This window comes from Gymnoscopelus microlampas, assembly GCF_963454915.1.
Source record: "Gymnoscopelus microlampas genome assembly, chromosome: 21".
In the NCBI taxonomy this organism is placed as follows: Eukaryota; Metazoa; Chordata; class Actinopteri; order Myctophiformes; family Myctophidae; genus Gymnoscopelus; species Gymnoscopelus microlampas.
In genome coordinates this window covers 25,920,396-25,944,952 of record NC_139958.1, presented here as the reverse complement: position 1 = coordinate 25,944,952, position 24,557 = coordinate 25,920,396, and the positions used below count along the sequence as shown (strand labels likewise).

General features: G+C 41.9%; 1 protein-coding gene across 1 annotated transcript in view; it reads right to left on the bottom strand.

Annotated features, from left to right (window-relative positions):
- nsmfa (NMDA receptor synaptonuclear signaling and neuronal migration factor a) overlaps nt 1-22,421 on the bottom strand; it is a gene marked incomplete at both ends in the record, with an annotated part of 36,385 nt that extends 13,964 nt beyond the window's left edge. The window contains 5 exons of the mRNA XM_084047175.1: nt 2,008-2,076; nt 5,341-5,407; nt 6,503-7,489; nt 8,166-8,227; nt 22,351-22,421. Of these exons, the coding sequence (XP_083903301.1) occupies nt 2,008-2,076; nt 5,341-5,407; nt 6,503-7,489; nt 8,166-8,227; nt 22,351-22,421 (1,256 nt within the window). The remainder of the gene's footprint in view (nt 1-2,007; nt 2,077-5,340; nt 5,408-6,502; nt 7,490-8,165; nt 8,228-22,350) is intronic.
- Between the last annotated feature and the right edge of the window lie 2,136 nt (nt 22,422-24,557).

Here is a 24,557-nt window from a genome sequence, read left to right as displayed (position 1 = left end):
GGTAATTCATTCTTAAGGGGCTACGCCATCAAAAACAGCTAATGTGGGGGCATCTACATGTAGGTGGCGTATGGGTTAAGTTCCTGCCCACCATCATGGGCAACAACATGATATCAACATGTGACATCACACAAAAAGTAAAGTAAGTTCACAGCAGATAAATATAAGACACCAAGATGTCACAGGTACCGTACCGGACCGTACAGAAGTGGTTGTCAGACCAATGGTCAAAACCTCAATATAGTAGATCTAGAGGGCTACCATACTGCAGAGTTTCATGGAAACTGACTGCACAGTTCTGGCTGTAGCGGCGGAAGAATAATAAGAAAACTAACAAAAACATAAGGGGTCCTTCGCAGTACTACGTGCACACGGTTTGGTAACCACTACTGTACAGTATGATGTCAGTCACCATCTTTCCTTGTGTCACAGAGCAGCCAGCAGGCCTTTGGTGTGCTCTTTTAATCACTTTCAGAGCAACTGATATCATTGCCCCTCCCAATGCTAAAGTATTATGACTCATTAAAGCTCAATGGCTTTCAAACTTTTCCCATAATGAACCACATTCTCACAACCTCAAATTAGGCTTGCTGGCGAAATCAGTTGATTCCGCTCCTCGTTTTATGAGCAGAATTTAATATCATTCCTTGGTAGGTTATTTGACAGTACTCCTACAGATTTTGTCCAAAAATCCCGCAAATCGGTACACAGTATCTCTATAGTCATTAAACGAAAAGAATCTTTCAGATTTTTCATATTCCATCCTGATTGGCTAAAAAAGGCTTCCAAAGTTTGCAGGAGTGCTCCGTTTTGAACAAAATGCCTCAAATTATGAACACAGCATGCAATTTCCTTGAAATTATGCACACGTATTTCCACTATGCCGAGGAAGAAATGCCACTTGAACATTTTCAAATCAGCCTCATGGTGGCGCTATAACAGGCCGATTCGTGTTTATACCTATAACTGCACCGATCGGTGTAAAACTTTGTAAGCACACTCCCTAGAGGTCAAAGAAAAACCCTTGCCCTGCATTTTTCACATCTGCCTTTTATAGCGTCACCAGGAGGCCGACTTATGTAAAACATTATTTTTTATGTTACTCATTCCGATTTTATCCAAATTTTGCTTTTTCATATTCCATCCTGATTGGCTAAGATTGACATCTAAAGCTTGTTGTTGTTTTGAACAAAATGCCGCAAATCATGAACGCCGCATCCGATTGCGGTCAAACTTTGCACGCACATTCACACTATGTTGAGGAGCAAATGGCACCCTTTTAACATTGGCGTGTTATAGCGCCACCAGCAGGTCTAATTTAGCAAAACACATTTTTTGAACAAAATGCCTCAAATCATGAATGCAGTGTCCGATTGCCGTGCAAGGCCTAAGAACAAATGGCACCCTTTTCACATTGGCCTATTATAGCGCCACCAGGAGGCCACAATAACCTACCTGACCTGGCGGAGACCTGTGCTCCGAGGAGCACTTTTTCTAGTTCAGCCTCTTTCACATCACTCTCGTTCACAGCCTGAATCGTCATAAAAAATAAATATAAAAGGGTCTACTGTATACTGTATTTAAGTTTAATGTCTCTAGAATTATGCAAGATTCTTTCTGCGCTGTCCTTAGACATTATAAGAATGGTAGCTCAAAAACACTGAAAAGGACTGCACTGAGACAGTAGTCATTAATGAAACAAATGTGAATTTGTTATACACCACGAGTGACTGTCAGTCCAAATCTGGCTTATAGCAGCCATGTCTAACAGTGCACCAAAGCATTACAGGGCAGAATACAAAGAAATAAATATAATAATCTGTGCCAAAGGATCTGTTTTTAGTCACGCTAGGCACTGCTGACATCTTTCCACCTCTGTGTTCCAACTCTGGCTTAGTTAGATTAGTTAAAGGTTTAAATAAGTAAAGCATAGAGCTAGCCAGCTGTATTGGAAATGAGTACAGCACTCTGGCATTGCACACCATGGCAGGGCACAACACTCCATACCTCTGGATGACTTCTGATGTATCCTGCTCCCTCTCTCCCCTCTTTCTCTCCATAAATCGCCGGAAAACCCTGCCAGGATGTGGCACAGTATTAAAGAGATGAGAGAGGGAGAATGCTGGCTTAGCGTATAGGGGACAGCGCAAGGAGGCTGATGCCAGAAGGCCTTTTAGTTGAAGGGTTTAGTTCGGTCTGTGAAGGGAGGGAGCAAAGGCTTGTAGTGGGCAGGGAAGAGGCAGCTGGGACGTCATATTAGAGAGTGAATTTATGCTGCCAGCTCAAATTTCACATAATGATTGGAGTGCCTGTCCATAGAATGAAGAGTTCCCCTTGTAACCTTGATCAGCCTACCTGACTGGCAAATCCTGAACCTAAATGGGGTTAAATGTTGAGAGGACTTTACAGCTCAGCATAATCGCTCCAGTGAATTAGCTAAAAGAATTGCGAAACTGGCTCGTGAGGTCCCGGAATTTGGCAGGTCACCATTTCTGGTGTAACTGGTCCAGATAAGGTTGCATGACGTTGTTTGATTCATCTTTTGTTATCATCTGTCGATCTGTGTCAAACTCTTAAGATTGTTACTGAGAATAATTTGCCATAATAAAACCAAGGTATTGGCCTTCATGCCATTTGAGCTAGCAGCAAAATGTTATCATGGTTAACACAGAATCAGGGCCTTTTAAAAGTACTAGGGAGGAGTTTGGTTGCTGTTAGTTTAGTTGGGTTAGGCAGGAGTGAGGGTTGCGAAGCACAGTTAAATATGTCAAGGTAGTGGCTAAGCTTACTTGGTTTATTTATCAGTGTTTCTCAAATTATGGTACGTGTACCCCTAAGGGTATGCGGAGGTAATACAAGGTATACATGAGAGAAAGTGGAAATTTTAAACATTAATTTTACTGTTACATGTTACACCTGCTGATCTGAGAGAGCTATACACAGACTATATAGAGAATAAATTAATCATTGTTTCGCAGGAATGACACGCAGCAAAATCCGGGGGAAGAAATAGTCAGTTTAACTATCAAGAGTGTAAAAATGGACCCTTACACAGCAGGTCCATTATACCCTCTCAGTGCTTAACTAACTACAAATTGACCAATATGAGTACATTTTTACACCGTCATGCAGACTTAACTTAAATTAACATTGTGCAGGCCTGGGCCGCAGTGTGGCGGTCCAGGCACCCTAGGCTGCAATGCCAGCCTGACAGCGTGTCGCGGGTTCGACTCCCAATCCTGACGACCTTTGCTGCGTGTCACCCCCCCATCTCTCTCCCCATTTCCTGTCAGTCTACTGTCATCTATCAATAAAGGCAAAAAGCCCAAAAAATATCTTTAAAAAAAAAACATTGTGCTGTGCACCTTCAAAGTGGTATTTATTAAATTATTGTCCAGATTGTGCTCTACCTGGCTGTAGGCTACTGACACAGAATCCTTTTTAAGCTGCAGCCAATGAAAGAGTTGCACATGTTGCTTCTCTTTCTCTGGAACTAAATGTCTAATTAATCAATAACGAATCACTCCATAGCATCATCAAACATTGGAAAACTCATCTGGTTTAGAAACAAATGATAGAAGGTTACTTAGCAACGGCTGGAGCCCAGTTAAAGAGTCATCATTCACGCACAACATCTAAAGAATGGCGCCTTCCTAAGCTAATATGGTTTCAAAAATGTATTGTTTCATTTTGAAAACATATGGACATTTTATTAGGCTACAGCAGTTAACTTTGCTAATTTAACAACTGTCTCTCTGGTACTTTACGTAATATCCCAGAGCAACGATTACATACAGGAAGTTCACAAAGGTTGGAACGTTCAAGATAGTGGTGTTATTGTTTACAACATGAAAATGTGTACTGTAGGTGCTGTGTGCCAAAGTGACAGAACTGGGTGGATTAGGACAGGCTTCAGCTATAAAGACAGGGCTTAGGCAGGCCACTACACAGTGGACCATTTGCATGATATGGAGCTTGGCGGTGGATACTGTGGATTACTGCTTGATTTACTGCTGCAAGAAGCCCTTGCAGCTCCAACGTTTCCCTTTTTTTCCTGTCTTTTTTATTTGTTTTTAGATTATGCATGTTTGTCAGCCTTCAGTAGAGCCAATACAACCTATCAATTCAGTTATTTCAAATAAATACATCTGAAAATCTAAACAAACTCCAAAATACATGAGATTTTCCTTCCATGTTATGCATTAACTCAAATGTTCATTTTACTTGTGTGCTGTACCTCAGTGTGGTTCCAGGTTCTAACTATGTATATGTATGATAGGCTATGTTTTCAGTTGCAACTTCAAAACACCCAGGAGTGGGACAGTTAAATGGCTAATATTGAGGTTAAGGATAAGCAGTTAAGGAAAGAGCGGGAATAAAAAACAATGCAGGCATGTTGAAATACTCACGATATCCTGGTGAGTGTCCCAATATCAATTGGGCATGAAATAAGAGAGAAGAAAAAAATGCACATTAGACACTGAAGCACAATAAGCAGGGAGAAGACAATGAGAGACAGATGGGTTCTCTATAGGAGGACAGAGAGTCTAGAATCCTTGTCTTAACTCAATAAATATGTCAAAAGAATAACAGTCATTCTGTGTCAATAAATAATGAGTTTATAGAACAAGGAGAAGGCTGCACAGCTCGTAGCCACGATGCAAAATAGATTTAGATTGTATCTATTTAAAATGCAATCAACAGTATAGTCTTCCTCAGGGTTTGGAAAACCCTGAGGAAGGCTATTTTTGAACATTTGTGAAAAGATTTTTCACCTATAGTGGCATGCCCCAAAATAGTAACACCAGGTTGAAAGTGGTTAAAATACTGTATTTTGTTATATTATAGAGTGCACACTGACATAGTAAATAAAAAGAGAGTTCATAACTTTTTTATATAAATGTATATATTGCCGCATCACAAAATCACAAGGAACACCTGAACTTGTCTCACGGCACACCAGTGTGCCCTGGCACACCTCTTGGGAACCACTGGGAGCCTCTCATGTAAGTGAAAATAACTTAAAAGTTGAAAGGCTGAGAAAGGAAGGACAACAGATGGGGGTGAAAAGTGAGTAACAGAGAGAAGAGAGAAAGAGAAAGACAGTGACACCTGGACAGACACGTACTGCTGGGAAACAGGACGACAGAGCTTCAATGTGTTTGGATGTTCAGTGGCTGTGACAGGTTGGTTTGCTCCCAGACAGTTCAACAAGACAGAACGGGATGGAGGAAGGACCTGCTTACACACGCACACGCACGCGCACGCGCACACGCACACGCACACGCACACGCACGCGCACACACACACACACACAGAGAGAGAGACATTGACACTTACGCCTGCATGGTGGTCGTGGCTGTCTGAAAGCTGAACATGTTTTCCTTTGGGAACCAGTTATTTTCCTCTGCAGAGAGAGCAGAGATTACAAAGAGAATTACAAAAAGCAGTGTATTATGAAAGGTCATAATGAATGAATAATAGTAAGAATATCAAAGTACAAAAACCAGTGACACCAACACCAGCACTCCACAGTCCACCACTCCACAAAGGGAGAGAGGGAGACACACAGGGGAGACAGCAGAGGAGAGAGAGACGGAGAGACGAAGAGTCAGAAATACAGACCACCACGTCACATCCAACATCTAAACCATCAGACCCAGGAGGAAACTGATTTGAGTTCCAAATGTTTTCACCGACTCTATGCAGTCATCCCTCACTTCAACAGGGCCACTTCACTCTAAATCTTAACAAGAACATATTGTAAGAACACTTGATTTTTCTAGTACAATGTCCACTGAGGCTGTTGTATTTACAGGGGCGTTAAGTAACTAATTATATGTACTGCACTAGTGTTACTGTAGTTGAGTAGCTTTTTACGTTCTTGTACTTAGTAATCTTACTTCTACTTGAGTAATATATAGTATAACAGTACTTCTAGCCGAGCAGGCTATTCGGTAACTCTTTAGAATATTCTAGTACTCTTTCCACCCCTGAGAATCTCATCACAGATGACAAAATGACTGTGGAAAAGTACTATTTCATTAATTATACAAACAAAATAAATGTAATAATTTCTCTCAATGGTGTATACTGTATGTTTATCATACAAATAAACATTGTTAACTGTCATGTTAACTCCCTTAGCCGCTAAATAATGTAGAATCTAGTGAAGATATTACTTGGAAATTAAGATAAACTACATTATATAGAGTCAAATGTGAGTGAGATAAAGTTAATCATTTTTTTCTTGAAATGTTCTTTTTTTTGCCAAACATTTGAAACACGTTCAAATAGAATTTCCACCCTGGTCTAAACCCAACTCAAGCCAAGCCAACCAGCCCCAACCCCAAGTACACCACCTTATTGACCATATTCCAATGATGGGAACCCCCAGCCCTGAGTATGACATACTGTACGCATGAAGACATGAATATGATCAATAAAGCCCCGTTTTGGATTTCAGCGCCTCTCCCTTTCTCTGTGTCGTCTACCCTCTCACCTCTCTCCAGCCCAGTCATCCGGTCCACACTCCACATCCTCTCTAGGCGTCGGTGCTGCTTGCCTGCTTCACGGGACGTTGAGCTCTCCAGGTCCAGAGAGCCCTGGCTGCGCGAGGGGGCGCCGCCGCAAGAGTCACACGCTAGACCACTGCACTCCACCTCCCCTTTGACCCCCTCACCCCAGCTGCGGATGTTGTGGGCGCTGACGGAGGTCTGCAGGGGAGGCTGACCCAGATGGTGGTGGTGGGCGTGGTGATGGGAGTCATGGTGGGAGCGGGATCCACTGACGGCCAGGGAGTGTTTGTCCTGGTTTCCACCGCTGGAGCTGTTTCCACCGCAACTCCTGGCACTACTGCCGCCTCCTCCTCCTCCGCTGCTTGTGGATGGATTGCCACTGGAGATGGAGTGGTGATGGACCGCTTGCTGATGGTTGCCGTGATGATGGTTCCCGTGGTGGTGGCCACTACCACCGCTTCCACCTCCGCTACTACGCCCGCCACTGGAGTGGTGGTACTGGATCGGGGAGGAGGAGGAGGAGGAAGGAGAGGTGGACGGCTGGATCGGGGTGGCATGGAGGTGTGGGTCCCCTCCTCCCTTGGATCCTCCTCCGCCCCCCGACCGCTCCTTCAGGACATCTAGTTCCAAGCTCTCTTTGCTCCCTCGGCCGCCACTCATCAGCATGCCGTGCTGGGTGGTGATGGTGTAGACACGGGCGGGCTGCAGGGCGCACTCCACACACTTCTGCTGGTCCTCCTCCGCCGAGAAGCTGCGCTCGAGGGACAGTCGGGCTGGCTTGGAGGTGACAGTGATAGAAGGGGGAGGCGGCTGGAGAAAGCCCAGCGTGGGTTTCACCTGACTGGGCTCTGGGTCGGCCGCAGAGCCCTTGACGGTGCTGGTTTTAGAGCAGAGATGGAGGTGGTTGTTGTTATCAGAGTCTCTTGGTGACTCCGGGTCGGGACCCACCAACGTTTCACACAGGAGGTGTGCTGGAGGGGGGGAGAGAGAGAGAGAGAGAGAGAGAGAGACAGCGAGAGACAGCGAGAGAGAGAGAGATAGTCAAACAGAGAGAATTGGGCGTGACACAGATGTGTGAGCTTTATAGTACACCGGAATGCAAGCAACAGGGCTGCAGCTAATCAAATTAAGAAAGGGTGTGCTCGATTTAGGTGGGTCAGAGTGTGCATTGTTGACTACTTTATTTGCACACTAGAATACCCATGGCTCTGGGCACAGCTAAATCTAACACGCATATTATTAATTTGATTAGCTGCACCTGCGTTACTTACTAGTCTGCCATGTTTTTACACTGCTGTAGCTTTTAATCTGACCTGGAAAACAAATGACAAAATAAGCCTCGGGATCTAAAAACATAGAGACATGAGGATTAAAGAAAAGCAAATGACATACAGTAGGGTTGTTGAAGAGCACAGGAAAGGCGAGAGAAAGGAGAACAAAGGGAAATAATGGTGATTAACATTATCACATCTCATCTGTTATGAACTAAGAGGACACTGATAATGTCAGCCTGGCATTTGAGCAGGGGATAAGGTCAAGCCAGTGGAAGGATATAGGAGGGATTAGTGACCACATGAGGGAAATTAAATTTCCAGAGCTAAATACAATGGATGCGGTGTGAAGAGGGTAGATGACAGAGACGCTGACCTGATCCGTTTCGGTTTTCAGGGTGTGTGTGGGACAGGTACTCCCCAAATGCTCGTGCTGCTCTGTATAGGGATACACACACATGACAACACACGGCACACACACATTAACAGGGATGAGAGGCAGGGCTGGGGCAATATACAAAAAAACTGTGATGCTTGATGCAACATTTAAAATGTTTTTATTGTCTTTCTGTGTCTGTGAGACATCTTCATTCCCGACCCGATAGCCAAGTGGTTACCATAAAGCTGTTAATACCTGACAGCGAGTCCCCGGTTTTCAATATCGACGCCTATCATTGTAACTTTTAGGTCATATCGTCCACCTCTAGTGGGAGGGAGAGGCATAGAGGGGAAAAGAAGAGAAAGAAGAGCTAGAAATGCAGGGGAATTGTTAACTTAATTGCCTTTAAGTGGAATTGTGCTACACAAAGACTAAGATGCAACTGTTTTATCTCTAAACTCCAGACAGCAGCTGAGAGAGAGAGAGAGAGAGAGAGAGAGAGAGAGAGAGAGAGAGAGAGAGAGAGAGAGAGAGAGAGAGAGAGAGAGATGGAAGGAGAATTGAGGGAATTAAAGATGGCAAATTGCATACTGTAGGTGGATGTAATTTCTCATCATATGACCTCCAATGTCACAGGTGGAATCAACAAAGGCAGTGCAGCCACAATAAAGCCTTTATTTGATTAGCAACAATAGAGAGACAGGAAATGGCAGGATAGAGACACACACACACACACACACACACACACACACACACACACACACACACACACACACACACACACACACACACACACACACACACACACACACACACACACACACACACACACACACACACACAGTTCAGATTGATGTTCTACGGTCAGTACTGCACAGATGTCAAAATTGACATATGTGACAGTGTCTGATCCACTTCTTGTCATTTTGAGAAAGGAATGAATAAAAGTAAAGCGTGGAAGTAGTCAGATAAACTACAGTATCAGGCATGAGTTGCCAATGTCAGTCTTGAATAGAGCGTGGCATCATGTACCCTACAGCAATCACAGATTAAAACAGAATGTGAATTAAAAGGAGAGGTGAGGAGCTGAGTACTGTAAGTAGAAGGGGAAAATGAGGAGAGGAGAGCCCTTTTTCCAGTGTACAGCACTGGTATGCCTGATATGCACCATGACCTCCCACTGTGTCTATGAATAATATGCATAAAAGTGTCCTTTTGACTTCTGTACCAAACAAAAACATCAGCATGTTACACAATAGGTTCCCCCTCCCCACACTCTCACACACACACACACACACACACACACACACACACACACACACACACACACACACACACACACACACACACACACACACACACACACACACACACACACACACACACACACACACACACACACACACACACACACGATCTGTGTATCCCTAAGGTCTTGGGGAAGTTGTGGTCAAGTGTGTCCATCCAGCCAGCTCTGTCAATTATTTAGGTCCAGCCAAGACAGCAGGCAAACACAAGCACACGCACACACTCAAAACACAGCAGTGGAACTATGACAATTCTTTCAAATCTTCCTCAGGCATACATTACTACCTAAGGCCTTATTAAACTTCCCACATCCTCATAGCTGATAGGGTTCGCGGATAGCAGACACGCGTACTTCTGTTGGTGTCTACAGATGCACACACATTCCACACAACCACACTACACTTTTTTGCCTTTGTCTGCCAGATACTTCTGCATCTGTCTGCATGGGTAAAGAACGGCCCCTATCACTTATTCTCTGTGCATGGAATTACCATAGCCAACGCAGCAAAGGTCGTCGGGATCGGGACTATATATATATATATATATATCGTATATTTATGTACAGTATGGCGGTGTGACGGCGGTGTGACGTAGATGATAAGGCCGCAAACATCTCTCTCCCTCTCTCTCCCCATATCTGGAGACCGCCCGTCTGATTGACTTCAAACTTGGCATGCGTATCACCCCAAGGGAGTGATGTGCAGGGCTCTACCCTATAAGTGTCACACTGGGTGACAAAACAGTTCAACAGACACCGAGCCCTCACCTGTCTTGTGCTATTGAGCAAGACAATGAGTGCTCACTGCTTCACTGCCCCACAGCCGTCAATCCTGCCTGTCCCATCGCACTCCAAGTCCTGTTCTGAAATGTGTTACAGTAAAATATTTATGCAAGCTATTATCATCCCCATAATTACTACATGAGTATGCTACAGTACACAACATGTTGTCTGCATGCTGGGTTTAACAATTGCAGCCTCATCACAGAATCTTGTAGATTCCTGATGCAGGTGGCAAGAATGCATTTCTGCATTATGCATAACTCCTGTTACACGGTTAAGTGAAACAGAGGCCTCTGTAAAAGAGGGTAAATACTTTTTTTCATTGCTCACAGCTCCTCTCTCACCAACATCCCTCCCTCCCATGTTATTTTCTGTGACAGTCCCTTCTTTCCTCACGTTTGGGACCATGCTGGGTGCATTGTTTCCTTGTCCAGTGAACATTCTACTCTATACAACTCCCCCGTCAGTTGTCTGGTCTCTCATTTCCACTAGGGCTGCACAATTAAATGAAAGTGATTGAAAATTGTTATTTTATGTTTCACAATTATGAAAGTGTGAAATCAAAACCATTAAACCAAAGACATGGCACTGAGAAACACAACAGAAACCAAAAATCCTCATTATCAATTGTTAATTTTATTATTATGTGATTAATAATCGTGATTCCAATTTTAAGCAATAAATGCTGATTATGATTTCATTCATAAACATGCAGCCCTACTAAAGTACCTTCCACTTTATCTTCTCCTCCTGTTGTACCACCTGATCCATCTCTACGTTTCTTCACTCGCCGTCTCTCCTACTGCTTTATCCATGTATGTATGCATGAGTCTGTCTGTACTATGCTCGGTTCCTAAAAAACTCCACAAATAAGAAACCAAACCTGTCTAGACCTTAAAGTCATCGTCATTGTTTCCACAAGTCTCTCTCTCCCTTCCAATTGTTTTGTGCATTATTTTTCCTTTATAATGAGCACAAACAAAATGTTGTCAGACAACTCGCCTGATTTATGTAAAATATTGTATTGATGATACTGTACACTACAGTACACAGTATGAGATACATTTAATTTAGGTGTTGATGGCTATGGTTTTCCTCACTCTCTGCTAGACTCGAGAAGCTAACAATCGCCAACAAGCAGAGAGCAACTAATTACCAAACGCCCTGTATTCATTTACGCTTTGTCACTCTGAACTGAGTCTTGTAATTCTATCTATCTATTATCTATCCATCTTATCTATTCCATCTTTCTGTGTTGTTGTTAATTCCTGGCATCAAATTTGATTTTATAATCAGTCAATCATAGACTGGACTGAAATGGAAGTGTCGAATTTCCACTGTTGTCGTTTAGCGTGCGCGGCGTGTCCCTCAGAAGCTTGCAGACATTTTTATTTCACAATTCCGTTTTATTATTCAATGGGCCAGGCTGTGATTAGAATCAGCAGCAGTGGCACAAGGAGACACATCATCCATTATACATGAGAGGAAACAGACTCAAAGAGCACAATACCATTCAACCCATCCTTTAAATTAACTTACTCATTTCCCATTCTGCTTCATACTCACACTCACAATATTTTTTAATTGAAAGACGTTTTCTGATTCTCTTCTTATTTTTACTCTCTCCCTCTCTCTGTCTGTATTGCTAGTGATGTTGGTGCACAGGGGGGTACTGTAACTATATGGCTTCCAAGTTCAATTAGAGAACACCTACATTTTTAAACATTTGATACCATCACATTAAAACCATACAAAAAGATACTTTATAACTACTAAAGACAAGTGATACCAGTATAAGATAAGTACGTACTGTATGTCTACTTCAAAGCAGTAATTTGTGGTTATTATAAGTAGGCCTATTGTTTCACATGGTTTTATGTAGGAAAAAAGTAAACTCCCACACACCAATGGCAAAAACATCTGACCCGATGACCATCGACAATACTGCCCCCCCCCCACCCCACCCCACCAGAGCAGCGAGCTGAGGCCCCTCCTATAGGCTACTCTCTGTACATGCATGACTGTGCGACCACACATGGCTGCAATGTCATCATTAAGTACACAGATGACACCACACTCATGGGGCTGATCACAGACGCCAATGAGACGGCCTAATAGAGATTAGGTTAATACACTGGCGCCAGGAGAATATCCTCGCTCTTTCTTAACGCTGGAAAAACAAAGCTTATCGTGGACTTCAGGAGCCTGAGGAGGGAGCACACGCCAATCTACATAGATGGGATGTTTTATCTTTTGCTCTCTGTCTCCGCCAGGCCGAAGGCATGGCCGAGAATATGTTTTGCACCCTGTCCCGTCTGTGTGTGTGTGTGTGTGTGTGTGTGTCCGTGTGTGTGTCCGTCTGTGAACAGCTAATCTCCGGCACCGTTGGCATGATGGCAGAAAAACTGTGCACCCACACTCCCTGGATGACAGAGCAGAACCTCTGCCCCAAATTTTTCACATGGGCCTTTTATAGCGCCACCAGGAGGCCGATTTTTGCTAAACACATTTTTTGACAGTACTCCTACAGATTTTGTCCTAACATCACGCAAATCGGTACACAGATTCCATCTTGATTGGCTAAGATTGGCTTCCAAACTTTGCAGGAGTGCTCTGTTTTGAACAAAATGCCTCAAATCATGAACACAGCGTGCAATTTCCGTGAAATTTTGCATGCACATTCCCACTAGGCCGAGGAAGAAATGCTACTTGAAATGTTTCAAACCTGTCTTCGCGTTTTTACCTATAACTGCACCAATCTGTGTAAAACTTTGTACGCGCACTCCCTAGAGGCCAAGGAAAAACCTTTGCCCTACATTTTTCACATCTGCCTTTTATAATGCCGCCAGGAGGCTGACTTATGTAAAACCATTTTTTTATATTACTCCTTCAGATTTTTCCAAATTTCACGCAAATCGGTACACATGTTCTCTATAGTCATGTGATCAAGACAGATCTGTTTGATTTTTCATATTCCATCCTAATTGGTTAAGATTGACATTTGAAGTTTGCAGGAGTGGCCCGTTTGAACAAAATGCAGCATCTAATTGCTTTGCACGCACATTCGCACTACTTTGAGGAACAAATGCCACCTTTTTAACATTGCCCTATTAAAGAGCCATCAGGAGGCCAATTTTACCCTACCTGACCTGGCGGAGACCTGTGCTCCGAGGAACACTTTTTCTAGTTCATCATGAATTTACCATGAACTCATGATTAATTCCTGGTCCTCACCATTGACTAATGGTGAACTTAACCAAGTGTAATATATCATTAGATAAGGAAGTTATTCCACAGTTCCACTTCTATGCCCAGGATGAGTGCTCATAGGCGGGTAGGATAAGCGAGGAGGGTCAGTCTCTGGTGGTCGTTCAGGGACCGACCCTCCTCGCTACTCCTATCCATCTATGAGCACAGCATGAGTTGTCTGACAGAAATGTTATCCTTCCAAATTGGAACTACCCACCACAAGTGAATTTTAATATTGGAAGTTCCAATGTTAAAATTCACTTGTGGGTAATTTGAAGGTGGACGTCATGTGGGTTGTGTGCCCATATATGGAGATCTCTGTATCTGTCAGTCCTTGTCCTTTTTTTTAACCACTTAAACCCCAACATCCGTATTGTGGGGAAAGCTTTCAATGAAAATAGCAGAAAACTGAAAAGACACTAGCAGGGCTCAACCATATGGGGTTTAAGTGGTTAAGAACTAAGCTTTGTGGGCAACGAGGATCTAAAACAATTCCAAGGACTGATTCAAATGTCACTCACTGCTACACTGAAAGTTCACTACCACCTCTCCAACCACATTCATCACCAAGCAATGCTGCATCTTCACACACACACACACACACACACACACAAGTACACACACGCACACCTCACTCCTACACAGAGACTTAATGTAATGTACACACACTGCGCAAGAATAAATAATATATATATAAAGCAGTATGAAAGACATCGGGTGAGAAAACGTAGAAGTAGAAGATAAAGTGGAAAATATTACACAATTATCAGTAAAATTATAATCCCCATTACTTTATAAAAACTGAATCATATTAATCATGATTATTGATGAGGATTTTCGGTGGTAAAAGTGTTACGATTTTTTAAATGTCTTTGTAGCTCATTGTGCTTCTCAGTGCCATATCTTTTGCTTAATGGTTGCCATTATTTAGCAAGCTTCACAATTCCATAATTGTGAAATATAAAATCACAATTTCCGATTACTCTCATTTATTTCTGCAGCTGTGGTGGAAAGGGAAGAAATGAGAGACCACACAACTGAAAGGGGTAGTTGTAGAGAGTAGAACGTTCACTGGACAAACAAACAATGCACCCGGCATGTTACAAAACGTAAGGAAAGAAAGGACTGTCACAGAAAATAACATGGGAGGGAGGGATGTAGCAGTGGAGTGGATTACAACAGAGAGGGGGTTTATGAAGAAGAATGGAGGAGTAAATGTGGATGAAGAGACTGCCTCTGTCTGTGCCACAGGATATAGCTGGGCCTGTGACCAATGAAAAAAGAAAATGCCTACGTTTCACTTAACCTTGTATGCAGGAGTTATGCAAAACTGTATTCTTGCCACCGGCATCAGGAGTCTGTGATCAGGCTGCCATTGTTACGTTAAATCTAGCATACAGACATTGTGTTGTGTACTGTAACACATTAATGTAGTAATTATGGGGGTGATGATGGCTAGCATAAATATTTTACTGCAACACATTAACTTGGAGTCAGTGTTGCCATGTCTGCTTATTATAAGCGACTTTGGGCTTGTTTTTCTGTGAAGTTGCTTGTAATTATTGTTAGTTGCAGGTTGTGGTTTTTTGGGCTTGTTTCTAAAGTGTAGTCACTTATTTTGGCTTGGTTCCTAATGTTTTTTGAACCAGTGATTCTCAAACATCATGTCAAGGACCCCCGAATTAATATGCATTTGTCCACGGACCCCCCAATCTGTTTGTGCCAGGGACCCCCATACAAGATTTGTGTTGTTAAAATGTTTAAAAGATATCCCACTTTATTTTTTTTATCAAGATTTGGGATTGTGAACTTGAAGATCGGCTATTTTCAAATAGCCAGTGTACATTATAGGTTTAAAGTGCCATAGTGGGTTGGGCTTGTTTTCATAGACTCTCACAGAATCTGACAACACTGCTTGGAGTGCAAATGGACAGGCACGATTGAGGGCTGTGGGGCAGGGAGGCACTCAATGTCTTTCTCAATGGCACAAGATAGGTGAGGGGTCAATAGTCAGCTTGAAACAGGTCAGGTGGTTCATACAACCCTGTGACTTTCCAGAAACTGAACATTCATTTTGAGCTTCCCTGGTTTAGACATGTCAAGGTAACCTTTCAAATGTTGGAAATGGCATTTCCCAATCGACTCTATCATTGGTACAGACTTTAAAGGACAACTTTGTTTTTTTACAACAAGGGTTATTTTATTAAGTTTGTAATGATAATAATTAAAAGATAAGTGTTTTAAAAAAATCATATTGCTTTCTATCGTTATAGTGATTCTAGTGATTTGGTGGTTTGCTGATAGTGGTGCTGTAACAAGCAGATTCACGTTTTGGCCTATAACTCTTGAACTGTATAGGCCAAAACGTGAATCTACCTGTTACAGCACCACCGTGAGGCTGATTTGAAAAATGTAGGGTGACATTTCTTCCTTGGCCTAGTGCTGAGCGTACAAAGATTCACGGAAATCGGAGGCTGCGTTCATGACTATTTACCAATGGACCGAATGCCCCCGCCCCCCAGTTAAAAATCACTATAATGATAGAAAGCAATACATGATTTTTTTTCAACACTCATCTTTTAATTATTATCATTACAAACTAATAAAATAACCCTTGTTGTAAAAAAACAAAGTTGTCCTTTAAGTAATCAAGCCATGAACGTGTCACCAAACGTGTGCAAACAAATATATAAATAAATACGTTTTCACATTTAGGGATGCATGATTAATCATCATATCGGTAAACGCAATATTGTAAATAAAAACTCAATATTCCCAATATTTTCTGCCTATATTATTATATTTATGTCTGAATGTCTGAAAGTTGAAAAGGCAATTCATGATGATTGAAAGCTGCAGATTCAATCAGTGTTTTCTGAGGAAGCTTTCAAAAGGTACAACAACCTGTATAACAAACAAAGCAAAGAACATTTTTAAGTAAAAATAAATGTTACATCTTTACTACATTTAAGTAATTTGAACTAATATGTGCATCAGTAGGCCTAAAAAATCAGGTAATAAGAATGAAAGAATGTTTTTAGAAGTCTGCATCTGCACCCAGATTAGTTACTGGATAATGTGTAAGGTAAACCCTACTGCGTTTCCCTCTCACCTGTGTCATTTTGGCTGCAATTAGTTATTTTTGTGGCTTTCTCAAACAACAAAGAAAATAAATTATATATTATGGAAAGGGGAGGTCCTACAGCATTAAAGTCTGACCTACGTGCGTGTGTGCGTGCCTGCGTGCGTGGGTGGGTGGTGTGTGTATGCAAATGAAGCATTTTCAGCCCAGAGCCACAAGCACAAATGGTTTTCTGTTATCAGAATTCATGCTGAAAATCCTAATCCTAGTCCGAAAAATTGGACATGTGTATGTGTGCTTGTGTGTGTGTACAGTAACATCTTCAGTTTAATTTATGAAAATTACCCTCACGGGTCCAATTGGTTACATTCACTCTCAGAGAGTAACAAATGGATACATTTACTGAGAATTGTACTGTATACAGTGAACACCCTTGAAATGTGCACTCATGCATTTGTGAGGCAAGATATATGCAGGTGAAATAGCGATGGAGATTCAATGTGGTCTGGCAGCAATTTCCATCAATGGTTATCAAGGTTCATACAGACGTGAACTGAACATTAAGTAACAGGTTATGACTGACACAATCAATGAGCAATACACCTTGAATTTCCACTGCTGTACAATGACTATAAAGTAGGATATTCGACTTTATATTAAAGGTAGGGTAAGTGATTTTCTTTGGTTAAAATAAGTGTTGAAAGACGCTCAGGCTTTGTTTCTGCTTCTGTGTCTAAGGATTGTGTAAAGTTTGTCATGTCTTATAATTTTGTTTAAAAACAATAAACATATTGTTTAAAAAATAAAAGGCGCTCGGGTGGCGCAGTGATAAAATCCATGCCCACCACCATGGAGGTTGTGGGTTCGAATCCAGAGGGTTGGGTGGGAGCACCTCTCGGTGAGGGCTCCTCACTGGCAGGTGAGTCAGTGGGACAGAGGCGCCGGAATGGAATATGACGTGGGGGGACACAGGGATACAACAGTAGTGACAACACAGAAATGTGTGTGAGGAGGAATTAATTGGCATAACGGCTAAATTGGGGAGAAAAAGGGGGTAAAAACATTTTGGCTACACTAAATAGAAAATTTTAAATAAGCAGGTAGGACAAAACAAGTGTTAAATAGCTGCATATTCTGATAGTACTCATTGCGTGTTCAGTAACAGGAGTCTCCATGTCTCTCCAGCACAGAAAATGCATTTTGAGGTCGGGATACCAATTTCATCCGGTCAGGGTAGAGAATTCAGTCAGGATACAGATTACATAAGTGAAATTGGAAGTGATGACACAAAGAAATGAGTAGGAGAAAATTGGACCTGGACCACTATAAAAATTAAGCTGATAAATGGGTACTCTCTCTCCTGATTGGCTGAAATGTTGTCACCTATACCTGAAAATGTATTTTCTGTTTATTAAAGAGCTGGAGAGACGGGGAGACTCCTGTTACTGAAAAAAACACTCTATAGCAATGATTACTATCAGAATATAGAGCTTTAACCTTTTAACAAAATACGTTTTGTTTTAACCAAAATATATCACGTATCCTACCTTAATATTAAGCCTATACTTTAGACCTAACACGACGAATTACTGAATTAGGCTTTAGTGGATGGGATTATTTGTGCTTTAATGTGTATCATATAGGGGGGCACGGAGCGCTGTCGTCTCACAGCTAGAAGGTCCTGGGTTCGATTCCCGCCGGGGACACTGTGGGCCCTGGGGGCATGTCCTCTCCTCCGCGTCATCAGTGCCCATACCCTAGGTGGGGTTGGCGAAAGGGCCTTTCTGTGTGGAGTTTGTACTGTATGTTCTCCCTGTGTCCCCTAGGGTAGGTACCCTCACAAAAAACATGCAGTAATCCTGGTCTCTATACTGCTTCCACCTGGTCAGCCGGGCGCCTGATGGAGGGGAAAGGAATTGGTTGGAAAAACATGTTCCTTCCACGCGAAACCGGAAAACTACCCCCTGTCAGGTGATAAGATGCGCTCCTCATACATTGAAGGAGGCATGAGCTCAGTTCTGGGCTCTCCCTAGGCTGGCAGAGGGAGAGCAGCGCCCAGGATTACATAGGCAATTGGCACTGGGTGAAAAAATGGGTTACAAAATCATGGGATAAAAAAAAATACAAAAAAATCATCATCATATAGGCTTAGGCTACCAGTCGAGTCGAGTCTAATGAAATTCAATGCACGATCACTCAGGACACTCTCTCTGATATTGTGAATGAGCAACACTACTTACACGTGCACTGCACACTGCACTGTATAGTAAAGAAGACATGACCACATGCTCACGCAGTGGTGTAAAGTAACTAAGTACATTTACTCAAGTACTGTACTTAAGCACAATGTTGAGGTATTTTTACTTTACCAGAGTATTTCCAATTTTCAGTAGCCTACTTGTACTTCTACTCCACTACATCTCAAAGGCAAATATTATACTTTTACTCCACTACAATGACTCCACTACAATGATTTTAAAACTTTAGCTACTAGTTACTTTGTAGATTTCGATTATTATTACAAAACATACATTACCAACTTCAGATTTGAAAATAGCCGATCTACAAGCTGCATAATGCAAGCATTGAGAGCTTGCTATTTTCAAAAGATTTTTATACATCTAAATCTGCAAGTGATGAGTAGCCTACTTTCTACTTTCGGTACTTTAAGTACATTTTGAATTCCTTACTTTAACGTGTAACAGCTAGTATTTCTACATTGCAGTATCGGTACTTTTACTTAAGTAAAAAAAATGTAGTACTTTTTCCACCACTGCGTTCACGCACACACGCACAAGTAGCCTATGCGAAGGTAATGACGTAACATCACAGGCTGCTACATGTGTGAATTGTTGAATTTCCACATGTAGACCTAAGTCAAGGTCATTCCCTCGACCTCCAAAAAGAGTGGAAAAATATATAATAACAGGGCATCGTAATTAAAATAATATTGATTTGATATAGTATTATATTTATTATTAATATAATATTATTATATATAATATATCATATATTTTGTATATAAATAACTAAATATATATATATATATTATAATAATATTATAATATATAGTCATAAATATGGGATTATTTAACTAGACAGTTAAATTATCGATCACCACTCAAATCCTATTTTCACCTGCATGCGGTGTGTGTCAGCAAAGTGCTGCAGCATGGTAGGTACAGTTGACGTTGGGCAGGCGACTGCAACCAGCAGTGTTGCCAGATTATGCGAGAGAAATAAGCAACGAGGTCTATGAAAACAAGCCCATACAAAAGAAGCAACTAGGCTATATTAGCAGATCTACAAGCTCACAACGCGTCATGATGCGTTGTGAGCTTGTAGATCTTTTTGTAGATCTTTTTTTTTTTAATCGTGCAGAAAATGTGAAAAATGTGGAATATTTTTGTAACATTTTTAACACAAATCTTGTATGGGGGTCACTCGTCCCTGGCATAAAATACATATTCATTTGGGGGTCCTTTCCTCGACATGCAAATTGAGAACCACTGGTTTGAACAACATTAGGATTAGGAAACAAGCCCACATAAGTAACTACACTTTAGAAACCAGCCCCCCAAAAAAACGCAACCCGCAACTACCAATATTTACAAGCTACAGAAAAACAAGCCCAACGTCGCTTATAATAAGCGATAATGGCAACACTGGCAGCCAGATTCAACATGCGGTTAAATTCTTTACTCTAATTAACAATCAGATCTCTGCACGTACAGCCAGTCTGGGCGGCAGGGGGTGCCCCCCCCGCCCCCCGCCCCCCCCCCCTGCCCCCCCATCATGGGGGGCTACAATTCATGTTTACAACGGCCTAGAGACGACTAGAGCAATATAGTAAAAAGGCGTTTATAGCTGCACGTGTGTCGCTATAACAGCTTTTGCCGTTTTTTGGACACCAGCCAAAATGCACATGTATTTCCATAAACAGACGCGTGCCAATATAAGCATATGTTGCCCTAGCTCAGTGGTTCTCAACCAGTGGTCCTTGGGTTCCAGCCAGGTGGTCCCCAGCTAAATGATGGAGAGTTGGTAACCAAATGGACCCCTAGATCTTTAAATCTTGAGTGTAAAATGAAACCAAATGAGGGCCCTTAAGGGTGCATTTGGTTTCAGTTTACGCTCACAAGAGTTCAATTATTGTTAAACATCTGCATTACTTAATTCACAAGAAGTCTACACAATTAGAGAATGACAGAAGAATTGTTATTTTGATCAACGTTTACCTGTCATAATTCGTGCCAAACATGACAACACAGCATGGAATTGTGGACAAATCTTATCCAATGACAACGAAATATTCTAAGTATTGGGTCTGAGAGGCTAAATCTCATCAAATGGTGGTCCGTGGCTCAAATGCCGAATAAATAATGGCCCAGGATATGAAAAAGGTTGAAAACCACTCGAACCGATCCAATAAACACTGCTGTGATTTGATGGGCGATCACCGCAAGCGACCCAATCAATTGCGTTGATTGACAAATTGATGTTTTGCCCATTATGGGCAAAACATCAATTTGTCAATCAACGACATTGATTGACAAGCTAGTATATGGTTTTGCCCATTGCCTGCAAGAAGCTGTGGGCAATCAATCAATCATTACGCTGCCAGACAAATAACGGTTAATTATTAATGAATGTTTTCCTTAAAACGAAAGCCTAAAGCACACGAAGGGTTTTATAAGTGATCAATGCGGATTACGGGCACAGAGAGGCTACTTTGGCAGGGATGTCTTTGGCTGCATGACTTTCATTACGCAATATGGTTCATCGACAGGTTCAATCAAACATCATACGAGATTTGAATGTAGTTTCGCCATCCAATTCAAACGGCAACATACAGTGACCTCAATAGAATTTAGGCTGCACATCATATCGCACACGTTGTCAACTATAAAGGTAGCCTTGGATCAAGACTAGATGTATTTGATCGATTTTTACATTTTTATATTGCAGATATGAAAATGTCAAAATCGATAAAAAATACATATCTATGATAGTCTTGATCCAAGACTACTATAATAAAGGAGTCATTTGGAGAAAATCAGACAACATTTGGACTGTTAACCTTCAATGCAAATCACGTCATGCCGTTATGTCTGCACTGAATGCAGCCTATGATCCCACTCACTGTTACCTTTAATTACATGTATCATACATGGGACAGTAGCAAAAATGCGCCCCACATTATAGCCTATAGGCTATATACACGTTTATTTGAGCACAGTGCAGTGTAGAGCAGTGGTTCCCAAACCTTTTAGCTCAAGACCCAAAAGAGAAATTTGATGTCTCCCTGGGACCCAAACTAGTGAAAATAGCAGATCTACAAGCTCACAGCATGTCACAATGCAAGGTGTTGTGAGCTTGTAGATCTGCTATTTTCACTACTTCTTAAAAGTAGCCTATTTTCTCCCCTCTAATTAATAGACTATTATTATTGTTATTATTTTTTTATGGAATTCTATTGAAAAACGTTTGAATTTGTTTTTAGCTTGTGAATTTACACAAAAAGAAATATATATATTTATTTATACTTTTGAGATAATAATCATTAAAAAACAAAATGTAGGAAATAAAAAATAAAGGGGTATTTACTCGCAACGCGACCCATAGAAACTTGTGTGCCACACTGGAGCATGGTAACTTCATTTGGGTCGGTGCATGCCCTCCGGCCGTTTATTTAGACCCTCGTCTGGTCTGCAATCTATAGGCTGGATGGCTACTGATGAATATACAGAGGAGACACTCACCTAACTTTTGCTGCCACAGAAGATATCGCATCGTTTCTTAACGTTTTCCTTTTAGACGCGGCAGTTCCCATGCTGCTGGCATGGAAACGACGCAGGCAGGAAAACGGCTCATTCCCAGAGACCCCCAAAACGACGAAGAAATGCGACAGAAATTCGTTTTATAAAAAAAAAAGAAAAAATGGCTGAAGGAAATCCGTGTGAAATGTGTGAAATATTTTTCACACGCCTGCCAAGCCAAGAGACAAAAAGAGCAATGCAAGACTAAAGAGGTTCAAGCAGCTAGACTGCAGGAAGCCTGTAGGCTTTCTCCCTCACGCAGGGGATATGTGCCTTCTGAGTACGTGCACTGGGTAGCAGCACTCTCTGTCAACGTGCATTGAGAGAATACAGACGTGTCTCCCAGGCTCCTCTCTCTCTCTCTCTCTCCCCCTCTCTCTCTCTCTCTCTCTCTCTCTCTCTCTCTCTCTCTCTCTCTCTCTCTCTCTCTGATCTGAAATGTGGTGGGAGGAGGGCAGTGGTGGTATAGCATCATCATCAGCATCAGCATCAGTGTGTGTATGTGTATGTGTATGTGTGTGGACACAGCATCATTAGGAGACACAGGGAACCCAGTGCCATATAAGGTGCCGCCCCCAGTCTGTTTCATCTCAGACATCTTTAACCACTTAAACCCCATATGGGTAACCGGAGTCCCTCAGAGTTCAATACTAGTATTTTTTCTGTTTGTGGGGAAAGCTGTCGCTGAAAATAGCAGATCGACAAGCTCACAACGCGACGCGTTTGTCTCACGTTGTGAGCTTGTCGATCGGCTATTTTGAGCTTTTTAAAAAATACTTATTTTTACAGCAGCTGAAGTCCTTGTCATGTCTGTCTGTCTGTCTATCAGTCCCTCCTGTACACACAACACCACTGACCACTTTCTTAACACGCTGAGGAAGGCTTGATGCCGAAACTCTATCAATTAAAAAGTGCCAGATGGTTTGTTTTTTTAACTGGCAGTCTTGACTGAGGGGTCGAGATGGTCCGGTTGAGGGGGCTTCGCCCCCTCACACCCCCCGTGACACTGGGCCTGAATACGATTTGGATCGAATATTGAATGTGATACGATTCGGTTTATGATACCGTGTGTTGTATCACAATATGATTCATTAGAGTGGCTAGACTATCAGCCACTGGCAAGGGCATAGGAGGCAGGGGTGCTGCAGTGTTACAATACCTTCATTAAAAACAAATTAGCGACTTGTTATTGTCATGGTAACACAGATTTTTGTCCTAGCATCTGAAACATGTTTTTGATTGTTGGGTAAAATGATATAAATTTCAGGATTTCTGTTTGAATCCAGAAAATAATAAAGTGAGGGGGTTCTCCTATAAGTGAATAAATATAGGGTAAATGTATTCATTACTAACAATGATAACAACAAAGTGAGGTATTTAGAGAAGATATTGTATCAGCTTTCATCAATATGTTGAATATTGTTACGGTTTAGCTTTATTTGTATGGGATTTGGGGGAATATTAAACAATAGGCTAATCCTTGTTGTAGAAAAGAACACTGAGATTGTGTGATGATTTAGCATGAATGTGTAGTGGATCATTTAGAATAAACATACAGTGAAGGCGATAGACAAGACTAATCTGATTAAGTTAAACCCCAAATCTGTCCAACCCCTCATCATCAATAACAATATTGCGGAGGAGGTTCAGGTATTCACCTACCTGGGCAGTAAAAAAACAACAGACAGAGATTATGGGGCAGATGTTCAGAGTAGGATCTCTAAGGCAAGGGGAGCTTTTGCCGCATTGAAAAGCATAATGGAGATCATCAAAGATCAGCACAAAAATGAAGTTGCTTTGGATGAATGTTTTGGCGCACAACAGTCTCTAATGAAGACCTTTACAGGAGAACAGGCCTGTCCCCACTGTCAAGTGTGATCAAGTTCAGGAGGTGGATGTGGATTGGACATGTGTGCAGAATGGACCCACGTGCCATCCGAAAAGCAGCCATGAGATGGACACCACCAGGGAAGAGAAAAAGAGGCCGATCCCAAGAGACATTAGAAGATCTGTGGATAAGGAAATTAACTTGGATGGATATGCATGGGCCAAGTGCAGCATTGGGCAGTAGACAGACAGCATTGTTGACGTTTTTTTTGGTGAAGACTTATGTGCTATCCAGCACGAAGAGGATTAAGTAAGTAGGTAAG